This window comes from Macaca thibetana, chromosome 1 (assembly GCF_024542745.1).
Source record: "Macaca thibetana thibetana isolate TM-01 chromosome 1, ASM2454274v1, whole genome shotgun sequence".
NCBI classification, from domain to species: Eukaryota; Metazoa; Chordata; class Mammalia; order Primates; family Cercopithecidae; genus Macaca; species Macaca thibetana.
Window position 1 is genome coordinate 69,385,569 of NC_065578.1, and position 25,441 is coordinate 69,411,009.

Consider the following 25,441-nt stretch of genomic DNA (forward strand, 5'->3'; position numbering starts at 1 on the left):
ATGGTGGTGCATGCCTGTAGTCCCAGCTACTTGGGAGGTTGAGGCAGGAAGAATGCTTGAGCCTGGGAGATAGAGGTTTGCACTGAGCTATGATCACGTCATTGCACACCAGCCTGGGCAATTTAACAATAATCCAGGTCATTTTCATAATACATTTAAAAATAAAGTTCTGGTACTCTGTTAAAGTACAACTAAATGTACTCTGTGTAACAGCTTAAAAGTATCATTGTCATGGCTGAGAAACAGAAAGCATCTGGTTATAACATTGGATATTAGAAAAATTACTATAAACTCAAATGTATTTTTCAGTTGATTTATCTGTATGTTCCTACCTCTCAAGATATTTCCACTCAATTTATGAAAAGTCCATGCTGCTTATATCTTCATTCTAGATATATTTTACATTTAACTGCTCTTTATAATATCCTTATTGAAAAAATGACAAATACAGGAAAATCTTAACTATTGGTATCCCAAGTAAAGACTCCCCTAAAATGTCAATTTGATTTAGGGCAGATTTAACTCATTTTAAAACTCCAATTTTAAACAACAAATAACTATTAATCTAAAGCAAAACAACACAATTTTAGAAATTTACCTCAAACTTATCTGCAACTGAATGCAGGCAATCATTTCTATGACTTGCTCCACAAAAGGGAGGTTTTTAAAATTGAAGAAGGCTTACAAATATCAGAAAAAAAAAAAAAAACAGACTAACCATCAACCAAGAAATAACAACAAAATAACAGTTTTTTAAATTAATCTATTTTATTTCACTTTTTTAGAGACAGAGAAGAGGTCTCACCATGTTGCCCAGGCTTGAGCGTAGTGGATATTCAAAGGGGGCAATCCCACTATTGATCAGATGGGAGTTTTGACCTGCTGTTTCTGAACTGGGTTGGTTCACCCCTCCTTAGGCAACCTGGTGGTCCCCCACTACGGGAGGTCACCATAATGATGCTGAACTTAAGTGTGGACACCCAATCGGCATAACCGCACTATGGCCCAGAACTCCCTGGGCTCAAGCGATCCTCCTGCCTCAGCCACCTGGGTAACTGGGACTACAGGCACATGCCATGGTGCCTGGTAACAACAGTTTCTTTAAACAAACAAACAAACAAATCAATAATGATTTTAGACTCTTAAGAATTTTATAATGAAGTATACTAATTTAAAAGGTACTAAAATGTACCTTGACTTTTTTAATCCCTTAATATTAGTTCTACAATACTTCAAGTACTGTGGTTTGATGGCAAACTTTAATAGAACGAATAAATTTTGACATTTTTTTTTTTTAAAAAAAGATTGACAACCTGGGATCTCAGACAAAACAAGACTTATTTCTCGACATTATTACTTATGGACCATGAGGAGGCTACAGCTTTAATACAACTACATATCATAGGTAGATTCACCAGTAAGAGGGGACTAACCTCTCTATGAATGTAGAATGAATGAATGAAAGACAGTATAGCTTAGGTATATAATCCTACTACAACTAATAATCATATTTTCTTCTTTTTCATATGCCTAAGTATCTTTATGACAGTATTTCTTTAGGCAGTTGATACATAATAACGGTCTGGAGAAAATCTGACCCGTTGCTATTGTTCACATTTACCACTATAAAAATCTACTACTTTAGTTCTCTGTAACTATATTAAAAATTACTTTCTAAATGTCAGTTGCATCAACTTCAAATTTATGTATTATATAAAACAGAAAATACTTACTTTTCATTCTATTTATTTCTGCTGGTAAACTCTTCAGTTGATTACTAGAAAGATTGAGTCTCACCAGACTGGACAGAGAAGAAAAACTAGCAGGAACAGTTGTAAGACGATTGTTTGAAAGATCCTTTAAAAACAGAAAGACAAAATAAATGAATAAACAAGTAAAAAAATAAATAAATAATGCCCTAAAAAGGATTTCAAATTTTTGAAGGAATTACAACATAAAAGAGACTACTTAAGATGTGATAAGTTTTGTAACCCTCATTCACTGAAAATTTCACAGATCATCATTCATTTCAAGATTCTTTTTCAATATCTGCAGGCCCACTATATGTTCATCAATGGTACTACACAGGATATAAATGAATTCTAACTTCAAAACTATTTTACATAACAGATTCTGTTAAAACTAGGTCATGTCATATTATGCATCATATTTTCAATGCAAAAATTCATGTATTCATCCAATATTTATGGAGTGCCCAAGAAGAATTAGACATATTATTAATAAACTGTCATGTGAAATGAAAAACATCTTTGCAAGAAAGAAAAATTCCTGAGAAAAGGAAAAATAAGGCTGAAAAAATGGTCATTCAAATTTTTGAGGGAAAAAAAATATTTTCTGTTGGTTCTTCTGCTGACCTCAGCAAGTCAGCTCTGACTCGTACTAGAAGTCTACCCTCTACTCTTCATTCACTCAAGATTGCTTAAATAATCGCTATACCTCAATGTTTCTTTAAATGATTATGTTTGTTTTTTCTATAAATAGTTATAAGAGAACTTTTTTTGAAACTCCCTTTAAAAGCCGTTGTTACGAATCAGGTAATTTTTATCACACTCAAATTAGGTGTAAAGTGCTCCACTACATAACACAAAGTGTTAAGTAGTATCAATGGCAACAATGAATAAGAAAAAATGGTTTTCCTTTAAAGAATGGAAAACCATTCTCTGAAGATTTTCATGTAATATAACATTAAATAATCTAACACTAAACAATTCATTTAATCTAACAGTAACATTTTGTAACTCTGAAGAAACCAAGAAGATAGAAAAAGGTAAAAATACTGGATCAAATCTTTTTTAAAAACATACTGCTATAATTATTTTATAATAACAATATATTACCATCATCTACAACAGACAACATATTCTACAATTCTAATACTAAAAACTCTAAGAATCAAAAGATTGCTAATAAATAAATATTTTATAACATGAAAAGTTAGTAACACTAAATGCAATGTGGTATCCTGCATTGGACTCTGAAACAAAAACAAGGACATTAGTGGAAAAACCGGGAAAATCTAAATAAAGTCTGCAGTTTAATTAGTATTGTACCAATGTGAACATTTGAGTGTTTCTGTGGTTATATCAAATATTAACATTACAGAAAGTTGGAGGTAGGGTATATGAGAACTCTTTTACTATATTTGCTTTTCTATAAACCTAAAATTATTCCAAAATAAAAAGCCTAAGATAATTATTAACAAAAAACTTAATTCAGAAATGTTCAAAGCATTTTTAAAAACCCAAATAATTCTAATAAACTCCCTTGTAAATTCTAAATAAAATTACTAATAAAGTTAAATAATTACTGCAGTTAGTAATTGCTTGATATAAAACATAAATACACTGTATATAAATTAATCCATATTTATGCCAAGTCATTCCTTTAGCAAATATTTAATTAGTTGCATTGTGCTAAGCAGTTTTTATATAAGTTATTACTTATATTACTAGTATATATTAGTAATATTACTAGTTTAAATTATAGGTGTTTAATCTGTTTTAATATATCGTTGCTCACATTTATGGTTTGACACTGAGTCCGTAGAACACAATTCTGAAATGAAACATCCTTTCATTATGCAAATGAGCCTCTGGGAACATGTAAGGTGGATAGTAGAAATTTTATTTATTTTAAATTTTCCTTTCAGTTCTCAACTCCAAATGGACTCTTTTAAAACAACTGCTACCTTTTACCACCAATTTTAATAAGAAAATCTGATGGCTTCTTCCTTTGCCATTCATTTTATCTACCTACGCCTTTTACTTTCCAAACCTTATTTCCGATCTGATCATATGGAAAGACAAGAAGACATTGAAGGAATGGTTGAGAAGAGTATATGTTTTGACTTTTAAACACTAGAGAAAATGATGGGAAATATCAAGGAGGATGCACACACAACAAAAATAGAAAAGGAGTAATTTCTTCCTTTAATGAAAAGCAAGCTAAAATGACAGGAGTTTTCCAAAACATGTAAAAGGGAAAAGAATAACAATGCAATATGAATTAACTATGTGGAGTAGATATTATATATTAGTATATTTGATTTAATACAGCTAAAGTCTTTCAGATGGTATAGCCTACAGTGGAATCTTATTCCTTTGGTGGTAAAATGGAAAAAAAAGAGATGGATACACTTTGGAGTCAAATTGACTTATACGCAAATTCTAATTTTGTTACTTATCAGTTGCGTTACTTTTGACAAATTTCCTTTTCTCTGTCTCTTTCTTTCTTCCTTTCTCTCTCTTTTTCTTTCCTCTCTCTCTTTTTTTGAGATAGGGCCTCCTGTCACCCATGCTGCAGTGCAGTGGCTCAATCATGGCTCACTAAAGCCTCAATCTCCCTGCCTCAGGCAACTTCCCTGCCTCAGGCAACTTCCCTGCCTCAGCCTCCTGAGTAGCTGAGACTTATAGGCATGTGCCACCACACCTGGATAATTTTTGTATTTTTTGTAGAGACAGGGTTTTGCCATGTTTTCCAGGCTGGTCTCGAACTCCTGGGCTCAAAAAATCCACTTTGGCTTCCCAAAGTGATGGAATTACAGGCACGAACTACCACGCCCAGCTCCAAATTTCCTTTTTATCAGCTTTACTTTCTTATTGTATTAGGGGATAAAACTGCTTACCTTGCCATATGTAATGCTCAAAGATAAATGTCTATTGCTTTTATTATTCTTAATAATACGACTAGGCCAGCAGTGGTGGCTCAAGCCTGATTAATGCTGGAACTTTGGGAGGCTGAGGTGGGTGGATCATTCGAGGTCAGGAGTTTGAGATCAGCCTGGCCAACATGGTAAACCCCATCTCTACTAAAAATACAAAAATTAGCCAGGCAGTAGTGGTACATGCCTGTAATCTCAGCTACTCGGGAGGCTGAGGCAGGATAATCACTTGAACCTGGGAGGTGGAGGTTGCAGTGAGCGAGATCCCGCCACTGCACTCCAGTCTGGGTGATAAAGTGAGACCCTGTCCCCCAAAAATAAAATAATAACAATATATGACTAAAATAATATTTGTATTGCTTTATGGTTATCTCTGTTTAAGATAAGTGAAACAATAGAATTAAAATTTTGCCAGGAAGTGTGGCCATTTTGAAAAGTAGAGAAGACGGACCTTCAGTGAATTACCTGGGCATCTGGAATGCAGAAGGGCCACAGGTAATATAAAGAAGGAAATGGAAATGGGCATAGAAAAGAGAATTGGTATATGCCAAAGACAACTTTCCTCTATTCTGCTACGCTGTAAAGCCTCTGGATAACAAAGTAATCTTCATTGCACCCTTCCCAAAGTCTTCCTAAATTAAAACTTAAAGTTGATTTCATAATACAGGAAAACCAAATTTACAATGACAAATTTAGCCATCTAACTGAAATGCACATTTCTGATAATCTAATCACAAAATCAGTTTTCCATATTCCCACAGTTTCAATCATATATCTAATTTCTCAGCCTGATGAAAAATCCCACCAGCCCAGAATTATATAAAAATTGGAAAATCACAACTTACTAAATCTTCTAAATTGGAAAGTTGTTCAAATCCCTCTGATATGCAGGTTAGTTCATTATGCTGGAGATACAGGCACTTCAGATTTCTTAGGTTTGTAATTTCTTCAGGGAATATTTTCAGTTTGTTATGGCTATTGGTTGATAAAATAAATGAATAATAATTTAGTGGCAATACAATAAATATTTATCAAAGACATTTCCTGCTAACCAATGACACTGGACTCACAAAAATCAAATATAGTTACTAATTTTAAGTACTTATCAAAATTCATATCCAAAAATATGTACTCATTACAATAATAGTAATCTAAAGTAACCATATTGGGGTTTCAAAGAAAAATAACATAAGAAATAAAGGCTTTTAACCAAACATAAATAATTTGTGATGTTTTGATTGAATGCCTATAATCAACTCTTGATGTGACATGCAATATGATAGGACATACTAGACTCTTAATTTGTTACACTCTGATATGCTTTGATTGTGTTCCCACACAAATTTCATCTTGAATTGTACTCCCATAATTCCCACGTGTTGTGAGAGGGAGCCGGTGGGAGATAATATGAATCATGGGGGCGGTTTCCCCCATACTGTTCTCGTGGTAGTGAATAAGTCTCACAAGATCTGATGGTTTTATCAGGGGTTTCCAATTTTGCATCTTCCTCATTTTTCTCCTGCCGCTGCCATGTAAGAAGTGCCTTTTGCCTCCCACCATGATTCTGAGGCACTCCCAGCCATGTGGAACTGTAAGTCCAATTAAATCTCTTTTTCTTCCCATTCTCGGGTATGTCTTTGTCAGCAGCATGAAAACAGACTAATACATACTATAACTGACTTTGAGAATTTTGACAAAACTATATGCACACATATACCACAATGGAGTTACATCTTATATGGAGATTCGGCTTTAAGGCAAAAATAGCTATTTCTGTTTGAGGACCTAGGATGTCAAGTTGAACGTAATACGCAATTCCACTCTTCTTCATACTTGGTCTTTTCAGTTAAGCCCTTCTGTAGAGATATTCAGCGTAATGGTTTAGAAGTCCCAAATCATGGAGGATGACACACTCTGTGATAATTAAGAGATGACTGAACTAGTTCCCAGGTTTATCACAACTTAAATATTCACTTATGAATTCCATGCTATTTTCATGCCATATACAGATACTTTACAAATAACAGGTGGAAAATGGGAAATATAAGGTGCTTACAATAACCCTAAATTACAGTAAAATAAAACTTGTTGGGACAAAAAAAGTCGAAAGATGTCTCCTAAAACAAGAACCAATAATATTGTTAAGTCAGTTACTGTTATTGGTTACTTAGCTGAAATCTTTGCATACTTGATAGGGATCTAACTGGGAAGAGATGTAATTTTAGCTATATATTTCCTCCATCTCCTTTTCTTAGCTAATTATTCCATCCTAAGAGTCAGACTTTTTTTTAAACTTCTCCACTGAGAACATACCTGCACACTCTTAAGTATACAATCTAAAACTTGAGCCATGTCACTCAACACTTACTGCTTCTTCTCTTCCTCTCAACAATCCCCACTCTTGTCTTTACACGCCACGTCTATGCCTTTGACTTGTAAGTGGAAGATACTCTGATAGAGTTCTAAATAATTAGTACCTTTTTATGTATATATATTTTCACTGGCCAATGGTAATTCTGTGTTTTCCATCAAATGAGGAGTGTTACTGGGAGGGACTATTTTCCCTCAAACCAGTTAGCTTATCTCCAGAAAACAAACTTGACTATATTATGTTACATAGCTCTGTAACCGTACCTATTTTATAAGCCACAGTTTTTCAAACTATGCTTTCAGTTCTTAATCCATTTATTTCTACTCCAAAATAAGACCTCTTTAAATCTCCTTTCCCATAGCCTGTCTATATAACAAACATAAGGCAAAGTTATTATTTCTTAAAAGTCTGGGTATGTATCAGAAAGCAAACAGAGTTAGCTAGACCCTTTGCCACTGAACATCCCATGTACCAGTATGTCCGTGACAGTTACAAAAATATATCTGTAGAACCCCAGGAGTCCTTGGAGAAGTTTAAAAACTACTACTAATAAAAACTACGAGATATTTCATTTATGAAAGAATTGTTTTACATTTCTTCATTATTGTTTAGATATTTTTTAGAATATCAAGGTAACTTAAAAGTTGAGACGTCAACAAAGAGGTTTACTACAATAACAAACCACTAGGAATTGTTTTATTAAAAAAAAAAATTTAAGCATTTAAAAAAAATCAACTAGCCTTGCATTTGTAAAATCAGAAATCATGGGAGTAATGCTAAAACAAAGAAAAAAACATACAAACTAAGAATTAAAGCTTTAAAAAACTTAAAATTCTTATTCTGCTTTAAGTACTTTCTGAGATAATTCAAAGATACTTTTAATGTTGACAAAATTTAAACAATATTAAAATTTAAACCATTATAACGGCAACAACAGAAGTAAATAAGCTAATTTTTACCTGACATTAAGTTTCTGAAGATTTTCTAGCTCTCTTATAGCAGAAGGAAGGGATGTCAGCTGATTATCATGTATCTAAAAGTTTTTAAAAGACAAAGACAATATTTTTAGTCTTATCACTAACAATATATAAGCTTTGCCTGTGTACAAAACAATTAGTCAATAATCTCCTGTTCCTCCAATTCAATGGCAATAAGTTGAACTACTGAACTACTGTTCAACATACTTGTTCTGTATGTAGAACAGTTTGAAGATGACCAAATGGCTGTTCAGAAATCACGAAGTAAGGCCAGGTGCAGTGGCTCATACCTGTAATCCTAGCACTTTGGGAGGCCAAAGAAGGCAAATTGCTTGTACCCAGGAGTTTAAGACTAGCCTGTGCAAATTAGTGAGATCTTGTCTCTACGAAAAAAAAAAAATTCTAATTAGTCAGGCATGGAGGTGCACACATGTAGCCCCATCTACTCAGGAGGCTGAGGTGGGAAGATCGCTTGACCCTAGGAGGTCAAGGCTGCAGTGAGCCCAGATTATGCCACTGCACTCCAGCCTGGGCTACAGAGTGAGACCCTGTCTCAAAAAATGGAAGAGAGGAGAGGAGACAAGGGGAGGGGAGGGGAGAGAAATCATGAAGTGTTAAGTCATCCACTTTAAATATTATACTAAGAAAAATTTCAACTCATTGAGTAGAGTTTCAATTTCAAAGAAGAGATGAGGGGGTTAGAAACTAAAAACAGCTCTCTGATGACATGATTTATGTCAATATATACAAAAATTGTATGAGAAAAGAGAAAGGGGCTTTTCTCATGTTCTCACAGAATCATAGTTTTTAAGGTAGAAAGAACCTTAGAGTAAGCCAATCCATTTATTTTACAAATTAAGAAAATAAAAAGGTCCCTAAAAATTGATCTGTTTAGATTCTACTTTTCTACACATGAACTGGAGGATTTTTTATATTGATAAGTAAAGTATACCAGATTGTGAAGCCTGCAGGTTCTGAAATATACTACTCATGGTTCCCTTTACCACAGGACATGGCAACAAAGGACTAAAAAGAATCCCTGAATAAAAACACAAAAAATTTAAGTTCAATAATTGAACTCAATGAGGTTGAAGGCAAGTAGTATATATACATATAGACCTGCTTTAATATCTAGAATAATGATGATAAAAATAGTAACAATATGCCAGGTGCAGTAGCTCATGCCTGTAATCCCAGCACTTGGGAGGCTGAGGCAGGAGAAGAGTTTGAGGACAGGAGTTCAAGACCAGTCTGGGAAACATAGTGAGACCCTCGTCTCTACACACACAAAAAAATAGCCGGGTGTGGTGGCATGCACCTATAGTCCCAGCTACTTGGGAGACTGAGGCAGGAGAATTGCTGGAGCCCGTAAGTTCAAGGCTGCAGTGAGCCATGATCATGCCATTATTTTGCCTGTGCAAAATAGTAATAATAAGAAAAAAAGATGAGCAGAAATAACCACTTGTTGAATATTGATTCTGTTTGTATTCATTAACTTATTTAATTCTACAAACAAAATTTTTAAATAGGTAGTAGTATCAGTCTTGGTTTATAGATGTGGAGACTAAGGCACAGAGAGGTAACTCTTCCCAGGTCACACAGCCATTGAGTAGCAGAAGTCAGAATTAGAAACTTAGTGCTCCAATCCTGCACTTTTAACCATTATGCTATGCCTAGCATAATAATTTACTATCTGTCCTTGCATTACCAACTCAACATGAAAGGTTTTCTGCTATCAAAGCCTAAATTTAGCTTTAGAGTCTCTTCAATTAATAATCCATATTTATAGTCAGTCAACTTACATCAAGAACAGTCAGTGCAGGCAGGAGTCGTAGGTCATCTGCAAGTGACTGAAGTTTATTGTTTGATATTATGAGTTTGGTCAAATCTGTCTGCTCCCACCATCTTTCAGTAGCACCAAATGAAAGATTCTGATTAGCTTCCTCAGGGATATCCACATTTATTCTCCAGACACACTGCGGCACTAGTTCCATCAGCATCACACCAGAAAAAACAAACAAAAAAAAAAACAAACAAAAAAAACCAGATGAAAACAAGAACTAGATACTAAGTGACATACTTTTATAATAGCCATTCCATTTATCTATTGAAAAACATTTTTCTGAAACAAAAAATAAGTCAAATAGCAATAATTGTAACTAGAGTGAAAGTTGATTTTATTTTAAAAGGCTATATACCAATAATACGTCTTCTACATATTAGCTCTCACTCTAACCTTCATTCAACTATATTTACTAGGTTTACATACACTGAAAAGCACATACACTGCACAGCACATTGTGGTAAATATGTAACACAAAGAATGCATTTTACCATCAGGCTAACAGATTAACAAAGAAGGCATGGAAATCAACATGTATATGTAATAACTTTTATAATAAAAGTATATACTAAGGCTCAGAAAGAACTAGTAATAATAGCTAACACTTACAAATATTTCTAACATAATAATTCATCTAAACCTTGGAACAATTCTGCAAAGTAGGTATTATTATTCCCATCGGATGGATGAGAAAAATAGAGCACAAAGAGAATGTATAATTTGGCCAGGGTTACAAAGCTAGACAAGTACCACAGATGTGATTCAATGCCTAGCAGTGCTATATTGTCTTGCTTTCTATTAACATTTGGGAGAAATATCTGACTTTGGTAGCTACTCTCTATTTTATCTGACATGTAATTTTATTTCTTACGGCACCATACAACACTATGTTATGCTACTGCAGCAAGTGACAACACCTGTATAGAAAACAAGACCGTACAAATTAAGCAGGGATAACTTGAAGCTCCAGAAGGTAGAATGCTGTAGTGTTGTAGCAAAACTATTTTAAATACAGTCCTTCACTCCTTGTTAAAAGTAGGACTATATTTAGGGATGATGTAGAACTTCAAGCTGGTATTAATCAAGGCAAAAATTGGTTATACCTTGCTGCCACAGGCTATAATTTCAAAACCATCAGAGATTACGTGAAAAGGTATAGTCAAAGTTTCAGATTCAGGACACTTAAGTGCAGTTTTGGATGATTAATCAGATAAAATGGTGTTACAGAAGCAAAGCCAAGCCCCTGAAAGGCATGAAACTTATACTCACTCAAAAAATGAGCTAGCCAGGTGTGGCGGCTCAGAGCTATAATCCCTGCACTTTGGGAGGCTAAGGTGGGAGGATCACTTGAGTCCATGAGTTTGAGACCAGCCTAGGCATCAAAGCAAAACCCTATCTCTTAAAAAAAAAAAAAAAAAAAAAAAAATCAGCTGGTGTGATGGCACACAACTGTAGTCCTACTACTTGGGAGCCTGAGGCAGGAGGATTGCCTGAGCCCAGGACTTTGAAGTTCAGTAAGTAACTGTCATCACACCATGGCACTCCAGCCTGGGAAATAGAGTGAGACCCTGTCTCTTAAAAAAAACTTAAAAAAAGAAAAAGAAAAAAACTGAGCTATCTACATTCATATTAAAATAAATTATAAGGTCCCTCTCTTACTCCTTATGTCTGATTAGGTATTCTCTGCTTCTCTACTCTTCAACCACTGAATCTCCTTTAAGTATTAGCAAAATAAAACATGAATCCACCTGTGTTTCTGTTTGTGGATGGAAGTTTACTTTTAAAGCAAAGCAAAATAAAATAACTTTACCATTCTTGACTGATTTGAGAGCGAAAGCACCGCACAACTTATCATCATTGTTATTTTGGTATGCAGGTATGGATAATTAGTTAAGTATGAAAGAGAAAAGGAGATCACCCAAGCAATTGGCATGTGAATTTACTGACAAAAAAGCAGCCAACAGAAATGTGGTCACACATATATTTTTCTAAAAATAAATGAGACTCTTGAAAAAAAAAAAAAAACTACTAATGTGCCATATAGTATGAATAACAAACAGAAAGCTCCAGATTAAAAAAGACAAGATAAAACAATACAAAACACTAAAGAAGTATATAGAAAAAGCTATGTGAGATGCACAATTCTACTCCTAAAGATGAAACATAGAATATTTGTGCATGCATTTTTTTCTAACATCTATACATAGGTATATTAATGCCGTTATACCTAAAAAGCAATGTAATAACAAATGTCTTTTTCTAGATGGAGAAAGGTGGGGATAATAAGAAATTTATACATAACATAACAAAAATACCTGTTACCCATCAACTATACTGAGTATTAATGTTTTATTATTATTATTCAGATATTTTTATTAACAAACTTGGTCTTTGAGGGAACTATCAAGGGGCAGATACATGTCGATATTGTACTATTATTGAACATATATCCATCAGCTTTTCCATAAACAATTACTTACTACTCATTCTTTTCCCCACTAATCGTTTTTGAGGTATCCCAATTTCTTCCAGAGCTTGCAGCATCAAGATTCATGTCACTGTTGCAACTGTCCCATAAGAACCACTAAAAAGCATATACAGTCTTAATTGTTAAGAAATTCTGTGGAGCTATCCTACAAGTAGTTTACCAATATCTAAAATAGAAACTACCCATGTAAAAACGAATGTCAATAGCATATAAATATGAAAATAATTACTATGGAGTTGGATATTATAAAAAAATTTCAAACATATACATACATTTAAAGAGCAGCATAATGAAATCAGGTGGTGTAATGCCTCCAGCTTTGCTCTTTTTGCTTAGAATTGCCTGGGCTCTTTGGACTCTTTTTTGGTTCCACATGAATTTTAAAATAGTTTTTTTTCTAGTCCTGTGAAGAACGTCATTGGTAGTTTGGTAGGAATAGCACTGAATCTGTAAGTTGCTTTGGGCAGTATGACCATTTTAACGATATTGATTCTTCCTATCCATGAGCATGGGATGTTTTCCCATTTGTTTGTGTCATCTCTGATTTCTTTGAGCAGTGTTTTGTAATTCGCATTGTACAGATCTTTCACCTCCCTGGTTAGCTGTATTCTAGGTATTTTATTCTTTTTGCAGCATCTGTGAATGAGATTGCCTTCCTGATTTGGCTCTCTGCTTAGCTGTTGTTGGTGTATAGGAATGCTAGTGATTTTTGTACTTTGATTTTGTATCCTGAAACTTTGCTGAAAAGGGAACCCTTACACACTGTTTGCAGGAGTGTAAATCAGTTCAACCATTTTAGAAAGCAGGATGGCGATTCCTCAAAGAGGTAAAAACAGAACTACCATTTGACCCAGCAATCTTATTACTAGGTACATACCCAGAAGAATATAAGTTATTCTGCCAAAAGGACACATGCATGCAAATATTCATTGTAGCACTATTCACAATCGTAAAAACATGGAATCAACCTAAATGCCCATCACTGACAGACTGGATAAAGAAAATGTGGTACATATACATCATGGAATACTATCCAGCCATGAAAAAGAACAAGATCATGCCTTTTTCAGGAACGTGGATGGAGCTGGAGGCTATTATCCTTAGCAAACTAACACAGGAGAAGAAAACCAAATACTCTACGTTCTCACTTATAAGTGGGAGCTAAATGATGAGAATTCATGAACACAAAGAAAGGAACAACAGACACTGGGGTCCTCTTGAGGGTGGAAGGTGGGAAGAGGGAGAGGATCAGAAAAAAATAACTAATGGGTATGAGGCTTAGTACCTGGGTGATAAAGTAATCTGTATAACAAACCCCTGTGACACAAGTTTATCTATGTAACAAACCTGCACACGTACCCTTGAACCTAAAATAAACATTTAAAAAAAAACAGTATAACGGAATAAAACTCCATGTATCTATTGTCCAGTTCTAACAATTATCAGCATATGTCTCCTGTTGCTTCATCTATAACTCCATCCCACAATGATCTAAGCTACAATCTTAGGAATCTAGAAAAAAGAATTAATTAAATCCAAAGAAAGCAGAAGCAAGGAAATAAAAAGTGGCAATCAATGAGATAGAAACAGAGAAAAAGCAATAAAAAATACTTATATAAAAAGACTAATAAATTGATAAACTCTTAGCTAGACAGATGAAGGAAAAAAAAAAGAAGAAACAAATTATCAAAATCAGGAATCAAAGTGAGAATGTCATAGATCCTACAGATGTTAAAAAGATAAGGGTATATTATGAACAACTTTATGCCAACAAATCCAATAACTTGGACGAAATGGATAAAGCCCTAGAATAGAGAAAAAAAAAAAAAAGCACAACCACAATAGAAAGTAGCCTTGCATCTATTAAAGAAATTGAATTAGCTACTTAAAATTCCCCACAAAGAAAATTCCAGGCAGGCATTTTCACTGGTGAATTCTACCAGACATTTAGAGCAAAAATAATACTAATTCTACACAAGCTCTTTCAAAACATAGAGAAAAGAACAGTTCCCAATTCATCTTATAAGGTCAGTCTTACTCTGATGCCAAAAGCAGATAAATACATTAAAAGAGAAAATAAAACAAAAACTACAGGCCAACGTATCTAATGATTATAGACCCAAATTCCTAAACAAATTTTGTAACTCTATATAAAAAGGGCAATATATCATGATCAAGTGTGAGTTATTTTAGGACTGCAAGGCTGGTTTACCATTTGAAAATTAATCAATACAATCTACCATATTAACAGAAAAATTTTAAATACTATGTGATTGTTGAGATACAAAAAAAGCATCTGACAAAATTCAACAATAAAAACTCAGAAAACTGGGAATCAAAGGGAACTCCTTCAGTCTTATAAAAGGCACCTGTGAAAAATCTAAAACTAACATCATACTTAATGGTGGAAGACACAGTGCTTTCTCTCTAAAAGAGTATACAAGGCAAGGATGCTCATTCTCACTACTTTAATATTTTACTAGAGGTCTTGACCAATGTAGTAAGACGAAAAGAAAAAAAAAGAAATAAATAAAAGAAACAAAAGGCATTCAGATTGGACAAGAAGTAAAACTGTCCTGATTAACAGACAACATGATCATCTATATACAAAGTGCTAAAGAATCTACAAAAAAATTATATGCAATCAATGAGTTTAGAACGGTCACAAAATTCAAGCTCAATATGGAAAAATCAACCACGTTTCTATGTATTAGCAATCAAATAAAAAGTTTTTTATATGTTAAAAGATTTACAATACAAGACAAAACCATGAAAGAGTATTAAATTTACAAAATATGTACAAGATCTGTATGTGAAAATACAAAACATTGCTATGAAAACTTAAAGAAGGTCTAGATAAGTAAAGAAATGTAACATACGACAGCTTGGAAGACTCCATATTATAAAGATGTCGCTTTTCCCCAAAGTGACTTACAGATTCAGCACAATCCTAATAAAAATCCCAGAAAGCTTTTCTGTAGAAATTAACAAGCCAATTCTAAAATGTGTATTGAAATGCAAAAGAACTAAATTAGGTCAAACAATTTTGAAATAAAAGAACAAAACAGGAGGCTTTACAGTATTTGATTCCAAGTCTGACCATAAAGCTACATTTGTCAAGATAGTGTAGTATTAGCATAAGGATTAGCATAAGCATAAGGATAGTGTAGTATTAGCATATAGGTCAATGGAAAAAGAGTTGAGAAAACATTCCACACAATAAAATACTGAAAACTGATTTTCAACAAAGGTGCCAATAGAATTTACCAAAAACGAATCATGTTTTCAACAAATGGCACTGGAATAACTATACAATAAACTATAAAAATGAACCTCAACCTTTACCTTGTGACACACTCAAAAATTAACTCCAAATGGACCACAGACTTATATGTAAATGATGAAACTACAAAAATTCTAAAAGAAACAGAGGAAAAAATTTTCACAGCCTTCAGATAGGCAAAAAATGTCTTGGGACAGAAAAAGCTCATCATAAAAGAAAAAGAATTGATAAATTAGATTCCATAAAAATTTATAACTTACATGTTTCTAAAGCTACCATTAAGAAAATAAGCTACACTGGGAGAAAATATTAGACAGATACTCATATAGATATCTGAGAGGGAGTTGTATCTCAAATATATACAAAGTCTTGTTACCCAAGAATAAAACCCTATTTAAAAAAAAAAAGAAAAAAATTGGAACAAACACTTAACAGAAGATATACAAATGGCTAAGAGGTGGTAGAAAAGATGCTAAACATCATTAGTTTTAAAGGACATACAAATTAAAACCACAAAAAAATATGCCAACACAGCCACAAGAATGGTTAATATTTAAAAGATGACAACACAAAGTGCTGGTAATGATGTGGAGCAACTGAATCTCCCATATGTTGCTAGTGGGAAAGAGTTTGATGAATTCTTATGTTAAATAAACACTTTCTGGGATTTTTTGAGACAGGGTCTCACTTTCTCACCCAAGTTGGAGTGCAGTGGCACGATCCTGGCTCACTGCAACCTCCGCCTCCCGGGTTCAAGCAATTCTCTGCCTCAGCCTCCCGAGCAGCAGCTGGACTTTCAGGCATGTGCCACCACACCCAGCTAATTTTTGTATTTTTAGCAGAGGCGGGGTTTCGCCATGTTGGCCACACTGGTCTCAGGTGATCCACCCACTTTGACCTCCCAAATTGCTGGGATTACAGGTGTGAGCCACCATGCCAGGACCTATACTTACTACTACTATGCAATACAGCAATTCCATTGTCGGGTATGGAGTCAACAGAAATGCTATGTCTACACAAAGACTTATACATGAGGCACAGAGATCCACCACCTTATCTCACCACTGCCCAAGACACAGTCATGCCTTCTGTTTATAAGACCTATGAAATGTTTCTAAGAAAAAAAAAAAAAAAAAAGACTACACAAGAAAGCTTATAGCAATTTTATTCTTAACAGCCAAAAACTGGAAACCACTCAAATGTCCATCAACAGGTTAATGGATAAATAAATTGAATTGTATACACAAATGGACTATTATGCAGCAATTTTTTAAATTATTATTATACTTTAAGTTCTAGGGTACATGTGCACAACGTGCAGGTTTGTTACATATGTATACTTGTGCCATGTTGGTGTGCTGCACCCGTCAACTCGTCAGCACCCATCAACTCGTCATTCACATTTATGCAGCAATTTAAAAAACTGCTGGGCGTGGTGGCTCATGCCCATAATTGCAGCACTTTGGGAGACCATAGCAGGAGGATCATTTGAGCCCAGAAGTTTGAGACCAACCTGGGAAAAAGAGCAAGACTTTGTCTCTATTAAAAACAAAAAAATTAGCCAGGCATGGTAGCATGCACCATGAGTCCCAGATACTTGGGAGACTGAAGCAGAAGGATCACTTGAGACCAGAATTTTGAAGTTGCAGTGAGCTACGACTGTGCCACTTGCACTCTAGCCTGGGCAACAGAAGGAGACCCTGTCTCAAGAAAGAATAAAAAAAGAACAACTGATATAAACAACACGGATGAACCTCAAAAATATGATTCTAAACAAAAGAAGCCTTAAGCGAAAAAGAAAAAATAGCAAATGTAATATTTCATTTACATGCAATTTTAAAAGAAGTAAAATTAATCTACATTGACAAAAAGCAGAACCGTAGTTATGTGGAGCCAACAGCAGGACTGACAGCAAAGGGGCACAAGTAAACTTTTCAAGATGTTGAAAATGTTCTATATCTTGATTGTAGTACTGGTTACATGATGGTATATATTTGTCAAAACTAATTGAACTGTACACTTAAAATGGATGCAACATACTCTTTGTAAATGATACTTCAATAACGTTAACCTCAAAAAAGAATAATTTTAAAATATAGGTGATATAACACATCAAGGCAATTCTATGGGAAAAATATACATATATAATATATATCACAGGGTAGATACAATATCCTTAAACAGCACGGCTCAACAGAACTTTCTACAATGACGTAAATGCCCTACATTGGCACTATTCAATAGGATAGCTACTACTAGCCACATAGCCATTGCAATGTAGTTAAAGTAACTGATGAACTTGATTTTTAATCTTATTTAATTTTGATTATTTAAAATTTAAAAAGCCAACATGAGTACAGGCTTCCACAATGGACAACATGGACCTTAAAAATAGTGCGGGGAAAAAAAGATTTGTTTTTTTTTTTTTTTTTTTTTTCGAGAGTCTGTCACCCAGGCTGGAGTGCAGTGGTGTGATCATAGCTCACTGCAGCCTTGAACTCATGGCTTCAGGATATCCTCCTGCCTTCATCTTCCAAGTAGCTGGAACTATGAGGAATACAGGCATGTGCCACCACATCCAGCTTATTTTTAAATTTTTTGTAGAGACTGGGTCTCATTATGTTGCCTGGTTTGGTCTCGAACTCCTGGTCTCAAGTGATCCTCCCACCTTCGCCTCCCAAAGTGCTGGGATTATAATCATGAGCCAATCACACCTAGCCCCCCAACCCCCGGCCTTTTTTTTTTTTTTTTTTAGCAAACTGTCTTACTCTTTTTTTCCACTGGTAACAGCTAACTATAGAAATGAGGACTCACAAATGGGTTGATCACAGAGAACTACCTAGTTTGGGGAGAATATTTATGATACGGGTGGATAAAGAGACAGAGAAGAAATAAAAAACATGTTTAAAATGGCGTTTGCACAGAAGGATGAAAGAATGTAACTGGGCACAGTGGCTCATGCCTATAATCCCAGCACTTTGGGAAGCCAAGGCAGGTGGATCACCTGAGGTCAGGAGTTCGAGACCAACCTGACCAACATGGTGAAACCCCATCTCTACTAAAAATACACAAAAAAAAAAAAAAAGAAAGAAAATTAGCTGGGTGTAGTGGCAGGTGCCTGTAACCCCAGCTACTTGGGAGGCTGAGGCAGGAGAATCTCTTGAACTCGGGAGGTAGGGGTTGCAGTGAACCAAGATCACACCATTGCACTCTAGCCTGGGCAACAGAGTGAGACTCATCTCAAAAAAAAAAAAAAAAAAAAAAATGTAGCCAGTAAACTATAGGAGCAACAAACCATGAAATTTAAAAATCTTTTTTGACTTTTTTGGACAACTTCGTAGATATCACGATCACCCACAGTAATGACAGTAATTATTTCCTTAAGGCAGAAAATCATGTCCAATTCCCATTAAGGTCCATATCCTAGCCTATGTCAATTCCTATCTTCCAAAAAACAGTAAACATGTTAAACTATGATACACGGTATGGTATCTCAGACAGACCACTGATCTAAGACTCAGGGACCTAAGGCTGTGGTTTAAACCCTGCAACTAATTATACTGATCAGCAACCTAATATGGCATTCTCTCGTCCCCAGTTGCCTTGTTGATTAAATGAGAGGTCCCCATTGACACTTAAATGCTAGGACCTAACAACAGTAGTATAAAAAGGGTTATGCTAGGTTTAGGATAGTATTCTGAAGATAACAGCTTATCCTACAAATGTTATTAACTCAACTGTCTACCCAATTATGAGCACTTTAAAAGAATAAACCAAGAAATCAAATCACTATGTACAAAATCAGGGAAAGCTCATCAATAAATATTCCAGTTTTCTCCACAGTAGTTTATTCATGGCCACCAATGGACTCATACGTTAAAGAACCCTATATAGGCAAAGCACAATACTGCACTATCACTTTCAGATAATCTTTAAATTTTAATGAGAAAAAATACACACAAATACACACCCCAAAGATAAAGAGTTATATGAAAAGCATCAAGTTAGTTGCAGCTTGAGTTTGACTAAATATCTTTTGTGATTTAGACCATCTGAGCCATTATTAAGTTAGAAAGCATAATGGGAACTGTTCTATCCTGAAGTCCATCAAGGACACTGTAAGAAAAATGAAACAATGTTTAACATATGAAAAGGAAAGTATTTTTACCAATCTCTGTAAGAGAAAAACATACCCAAATTTATTACTTTGAGAGTACCTTCACCTTTATGATGAAGATAAGCCTTAATAAAACTGTAATTCCATTTTTCCCAGTCTGTTTTTTCCTATGACAGTATCTATGACAGAGGACATTCATTTGTTATCTAACTCCTCCTTTTCCTCTCCTACTCAAGAAAACATATTAAAATGCAGATGAGTGAGTTGACATTAATACAGGAATAATTTAAATTTGCACTAATTTATAAAAAAAGCTGACATTGGTAATAATAACTTGACATATATATCTCAAGAAGTTGAGACGTTAAGTTCAGAACAATTATTTTAATGAATCAACAAACAGGAATACGACTTTCAATTAACTATCTAGTTCCTTGTCTTGTAATCCAAACACAAAGCCTTCCTTAGATTTTAATAGACTAAAGATTAAATGTTCACCTTAAGATTCTGGCACATATATAAACACATGGGTATGTGTGTATGTATACTTGTGTGTATGTGTACGTATACATATATACATATATATGGGCTTTCCTCTTGCTTTAATTTCTAACATTTAAGAATTAGCTTGTTTTAATAATCGCCTCACCTGGAAGCACAGTTTTTTCTGGAATTATTTGTTATTAAAATATTCTAGATACTTTGGTTAATTTTCATTAGCTATTTAGAAATATCACAGTAAGTTCCATTAAACCACTACTAGTCAAAATACAGAATCAAGCTAAATAGTAAAGCAGAACATGGATTATACAGATTTAAGATGGCTATTTAAAACCTTGAAAATATATAGTTCGTGTTAAACTTTTTTTTTGTTAGTTCTTTGTTTTTGGAGACAGGATCTCACTCTGTCACCCAGACTGGAATGCAGTGGCCAGATCACAGCTCACTGCAGCCTCGACCTCCCCGACGCAGGTGATCCTCTTGCCTCAGCTTTCCAAGTAGTTGGGACTACAGGGGTGTGCCACCATGCCCGGCTAATTTTTTTATTTTTAGTAGAGACGAGGTTTTGCCTTGTTGCCCAGACTGGTCTTGAACTCCCAGGTTCAAGTGATCCACCTGCTCTGGCCTCCCAAAGTGTTGGTATTAAAGGTGTGAGCCACAGTACACCTAACCCTGTGTCACACTTTTTATTCTGTTCCAACAAACTATATGTATTGAATAAGGCAAATTCTCATTACCCTAGAACAGTAGGTTATCTTGATGATTAGGTGCCCTAGACCTAATTACTTAATTACACAAATAAAAGGTAACCAAACTGCTCTCTTCAAGATAAGGCAGGATAGCCTTACACCCATATTTTCCTTTCAAATAATTAGTTTCCAAGCTAATTTAACTGGCTTGTTTAATGAATTATCCTCTTACCAATTTGCCTTTCAGATCAACAGTGCAGTTTCCATTAGAATTTACAGTATTCTTTTGTTTCAAACTCTGGCACCTTTTACTTTTCCTCAGTTTTAGATAATCATCCAATAACATTCTTGCACTACTGTTCTGCCATGGTCCTGCAGCTGGAAAGCAACAATCAGCACCTCCTTTACAACTCCATCTTCATTTTATCTAGTCCAATGAAAAAGAGCTGCAACACTGAACCAAACTGACAATATATTCTCATGTTGCTGCTCATAAAAAGAGCTGTCACTTACATGTACAATATTTTCCTTTGAAGATGGTCATTAACAATTATTTCTATTTGAGAATATCTTTCTAAGTAAGTTATAGAACAGAATTATTAAAATTGCCAACAAAATTTGATTGCTTAAATATTAACACATATTAATTATAGTAGTCATAAGATGGATTATACAGCTACTAAAAATAAGATTTTTCAAGTGACAATGAAAATGTACAAATAGAAGTCAGAAAAACAGGAGTCAGTACAATTCTAAATTTGTTAAAAATAAAAAATAGGGCCAGGCACAACAGTTCATGCCTGTAATCCCAGCATTTTGTCAGGCTGAGGTGGACAGGTCACTTGAGCTCAGGAGTTCAAGACCAGCCTGGGCAACATAGCAAGATCTCATCTCTACAAAGAATATAAAAATTGGCCCGGCATGGTGACACATCCTTGTAGTCTCAGATACTCGGGAGGCCGAGGTGGAAAATCACTTTTGAGCTCAGGAGGTCAAGGCTGCAGTGAGCCATGATCTCACCACTGCATTCCACCCTGGGCAACAGAGTGAGATCCTGTCTCAATCAATAAACTAAATTAAATAAAAAATAAAAAATAGTCAAATTATACATAGTCTCACACACACACACACACACACACACACACACACACACACACACAGTATTAGAAGAAAAATCTCTACAACATTTAACAGTGATTAACCCTGGCTGGCTTCTTCACTTTTCATGCTTTTCTCTATAGATTCTAATCTTTCCACAGCAGACCTGCTTTTATAAACAAGAAAATAATAAATATTATTTATTTATGGTAAATGATATTTTTCAAAAAAGAACGAGAGCCTACAAAAAGAAAGTACAATTTATCCTTGCACAATATGTGATTGAATTGCATAGGTTCACTTACATATGGATTTTCTGCTGCCTCTGCCACCCGTAAGAAAGCAAGACCATCCCCTGCTTTTCCTCCTCCTCCTCAGCCTGCTCAATGTGAAGATGATGAGAATGAAGACTTTTATGATGATCCACTCCACTTGATGAATAGTAAATATATTTTCTCTTCCTTATGATTTGCTTAATAACATTTTCTTTTCTCTAGCTTACTATTCTAAGAATATAGTATATAAAACCTATAATATACCAATATATGTTAATTGACTATGTTATCAGTAAGGCTTCTAGTCAACAGTAAGCTATTAGTAGTTAAGTTTCGAGCGAGTCAAAAGTTATACATGGATTTCTGACTGCACAAGGGAGTCAGCCCCACACCCCCTGAACTATTTAAGTATCAATTGTATACCTAAACACCCCAAAGAGTAACTAGGTTTCACTTATGGGTAAAAGTTAATACCCTCAAGACTTACTCTACCTAAACAGGTTTAGGAAGAGTAAACCTCTTTATCACTGTACTGGACTGGGTTAGCAGTCTAGTAAACAATACTATCAGGGTAATAAAATCTCTCACTGCCCTTGTATGGCTTCCATTAAGAAAATTTCTATTTAAGGAGGCTATCATCTAAGAGCAAGAATCAACAGAATTTTAACTGTTTTCCATTATATATGTAAAAATTAAAGACTACGTTTTGTTTTCCCAACGTAGAAACATCAGGAATGGGGTCAGATACAGTGGCTCACACCCACAATCCCAGTACTTCAGGAGGCCAAGGCAGGAGGATTGCTGACAGCAGGAGTTTGAGACCAAGCTGAGCAATACAGCAAGACCCCATCTCTGTGAAAAATTTAAACATTAGTGGGGCATAGCGGTGCATGCCTATGGTCCTAGCTATTTAGGAGGCTGAGGCAGGAGATCACTTGAGCCCAGGGGTTCAAGGTCTAATAAGCTATTATGCCACTGTACTCTAGACCAGTCGACAGAATGAGACCCTACCCCTAAAAAAAAGAAGGAACAGAAATGACTCTACTTTACAAATATGACTATGTAAATGTGAAGAGAGAGACAAAGAATTAAAGTATAACATGAAAATTTAAATTATTATTTAACGAGTACAATTCTTAATAATAAATAAAGCTTATGTTAAAACACTTATGAGACTATAAATTATTTGAAGGGGTCATTAATCTTTATTTCCTCTAGAACTATATCTGGAAGAAACATAGATAGTAGATAAATGCCATTTGAGTAAGTATCTGTGTAATTCCCTATAGCATACAAAATAGTTTCATATTTATCTCATACATTTCACATAAAATATCTTATATATACATATGTATACAGGGAGAGAAAGAGAGAGAGAGCATGCAAGAGAGAGAGCAAGGGAGAGAGCGAAATCTGAAAGAAGCCATGTTTTAAAATATCTTTTGGGCTGGGCATGGTGGTTCATGCCTATAATCCAAGCACTTTGGGAGGCTGAGGTGGGAGGATCGCTTGAGGCCAGGGGTTCCAGACCAGCCTGGACAATATAGCAAGATCCAGTCTCTACAAAAAGTAAAAGAAGTAGCTGGGTTTGGTGGCACACACCTGTAGTTCTAGCTACTTGAGAGGCTAAGGAGAGAAGATGGCCTGAGCCCAGAAGTTTGAGGCTGCATTGAGCCACAACTGAATCACTGCACTCCAGCTTGGGTGACACAGCAAGACCCTGTCTCTAAAAAAAACAAACAAACAAACAAACAAACAAACAAAAAACCTAAATATATCTTGAATGTAATTCATAATTTGAGGTACTAATATTTTGGGGTAAAAACAAAGATAATAAGACTTTTTTTAGATTAACATATATTAAAAATACAACATGCAAGGAATCAGTACAAGGGACAAGTTAGTAAGTTTATCAGAAAAGAAAAGAATAATCACTTTCTGCAATTACTTTTGACTGGGTCAAAAAACACCTCTGCCGCATTTATCTAGGCTTTACATGATACAAAATTTAAGAATCATAACCAACAAGCCACCAGTCTATTTATATATGTCACTTATTCATTGAACAATCAGTTGCTGAGCAGAAACAAGTAGCATAAAAAGACAACTATGATCAACAATAAGGAAGTGAGCCCAATTAAAAAACGGGCAAAAATTAATAAGACACCTCACCAAAGAGATATACAGATGGCAAATGAGCATATTAAAAAATACTCAACATCATATGTCACTAGGAAATATTAAATTTAAACAATAAGATGACACAATACACCCACTAAAATGGTTAAAATCCAAAAACCTGATCATACCAAATGCTGGTGAGAATGTGGAGGACAGAAGTTTCATTTATTGCTTGTGGAAATGTGAAATGGTACATATTAGTAATGTGACAGTTTCTTACAGGGCTCATCATAGTCTTATATGATCCAGGGATCATGCTCCTAGGCTCTTATCCAAATGAGTTGAACATATATCCAGACAAAAACCTGAACATAAATGTTTATAGCTGCTTTATTCATAACTGCCAAAAACTGGACGTATCCAAGATATCCTTCAAAAGGTGAATGAACAAAATGGTACATTCATACAATGGAATATTACTCAGCAATAAAAAGAAATAAATGATTAAGTCATCAAAAATACATGGATGAACCTTAAATGCACACTGATTAGTTAAAAAATCAGTTTGAAAAGGTTATGTACTGGTATGATTCGAATTAAGAGACATTCTGGAAAAGGTAAAACCACAGAAACAGGAAAAAGATCACTGGTTGCCCACAGTTCAGGGGAAGATGGGTAAGGAATGAATGGGTAGAGCACAGGGGATTTCTAGGGCAGTGAAATTATTCTGTATGATACTCTAATGGTGGATACATGACATGCATTTGTCAATTTCACGGACCTGTACAACAGTAAGAATGAACCCTAACAAACCTATGAACTTCAGTTCATAATAATGTATCAATATTGGTTCATCAATTATAATAAACGTACTATATTAATGCAAGATGTTAATAACAGAGGAAACTGTAAGCTGGAGACAGAGGGTATATGAGAATATAATGTACCATCTGCTCAACTTTCATTAAAATAGTCCTTTAAAAATTTTTTAAGTATG

At 34.8% G+C, this 25,441-nt stretch overlaps 2 protein-coding genes across 2 annotated transcripts in view; one reads left to right on the plus strand and one right to left on the minus strand.

The window, feature by feature from the left end:
* The window catches only part of SRSF11 (serine and arginine rich splicing factor 11), a 763,374-nt gene that overhangs the window by 688,853 nt on the left and 49,080 nt on the right, over nucleotides 1-25,441 (plus strand). The window lies entirely within an intron of this gene.
* The window catches only part of LRRC40 (leucine rich repeat containing 40), a 370,991-nt gene that overhangs the window by 35,531 nt on the left and 310,019 nt on the right, over nucleotides 1-25,441 (minus strand). The window contains exons 3-6 of the mRNA XM_050804592.1: nucleotides 9,832-10,013; nucleotides 8,012-8,085; nucleotides 5,527-5,656; nucleotides 1,734-1,857 (exon numbers count right to left, since the gene is read on the minus strand). Coding sequence (XP_050660549.1) covers nucleotides 1,734-1,857; nucleotides 5,527-5,656; nucleotides 8,012-8,085; nucleotides 9,832-10,013 — 510 coding nt within the window. The remainder of the gene's footprint in view (nucleotides 1-1,733; nucleotides 1,858-5,526; nucleotides 5,657-8,011; nucleotides 8,086-9,831; nucleotides 10,014-25,441) is intronic.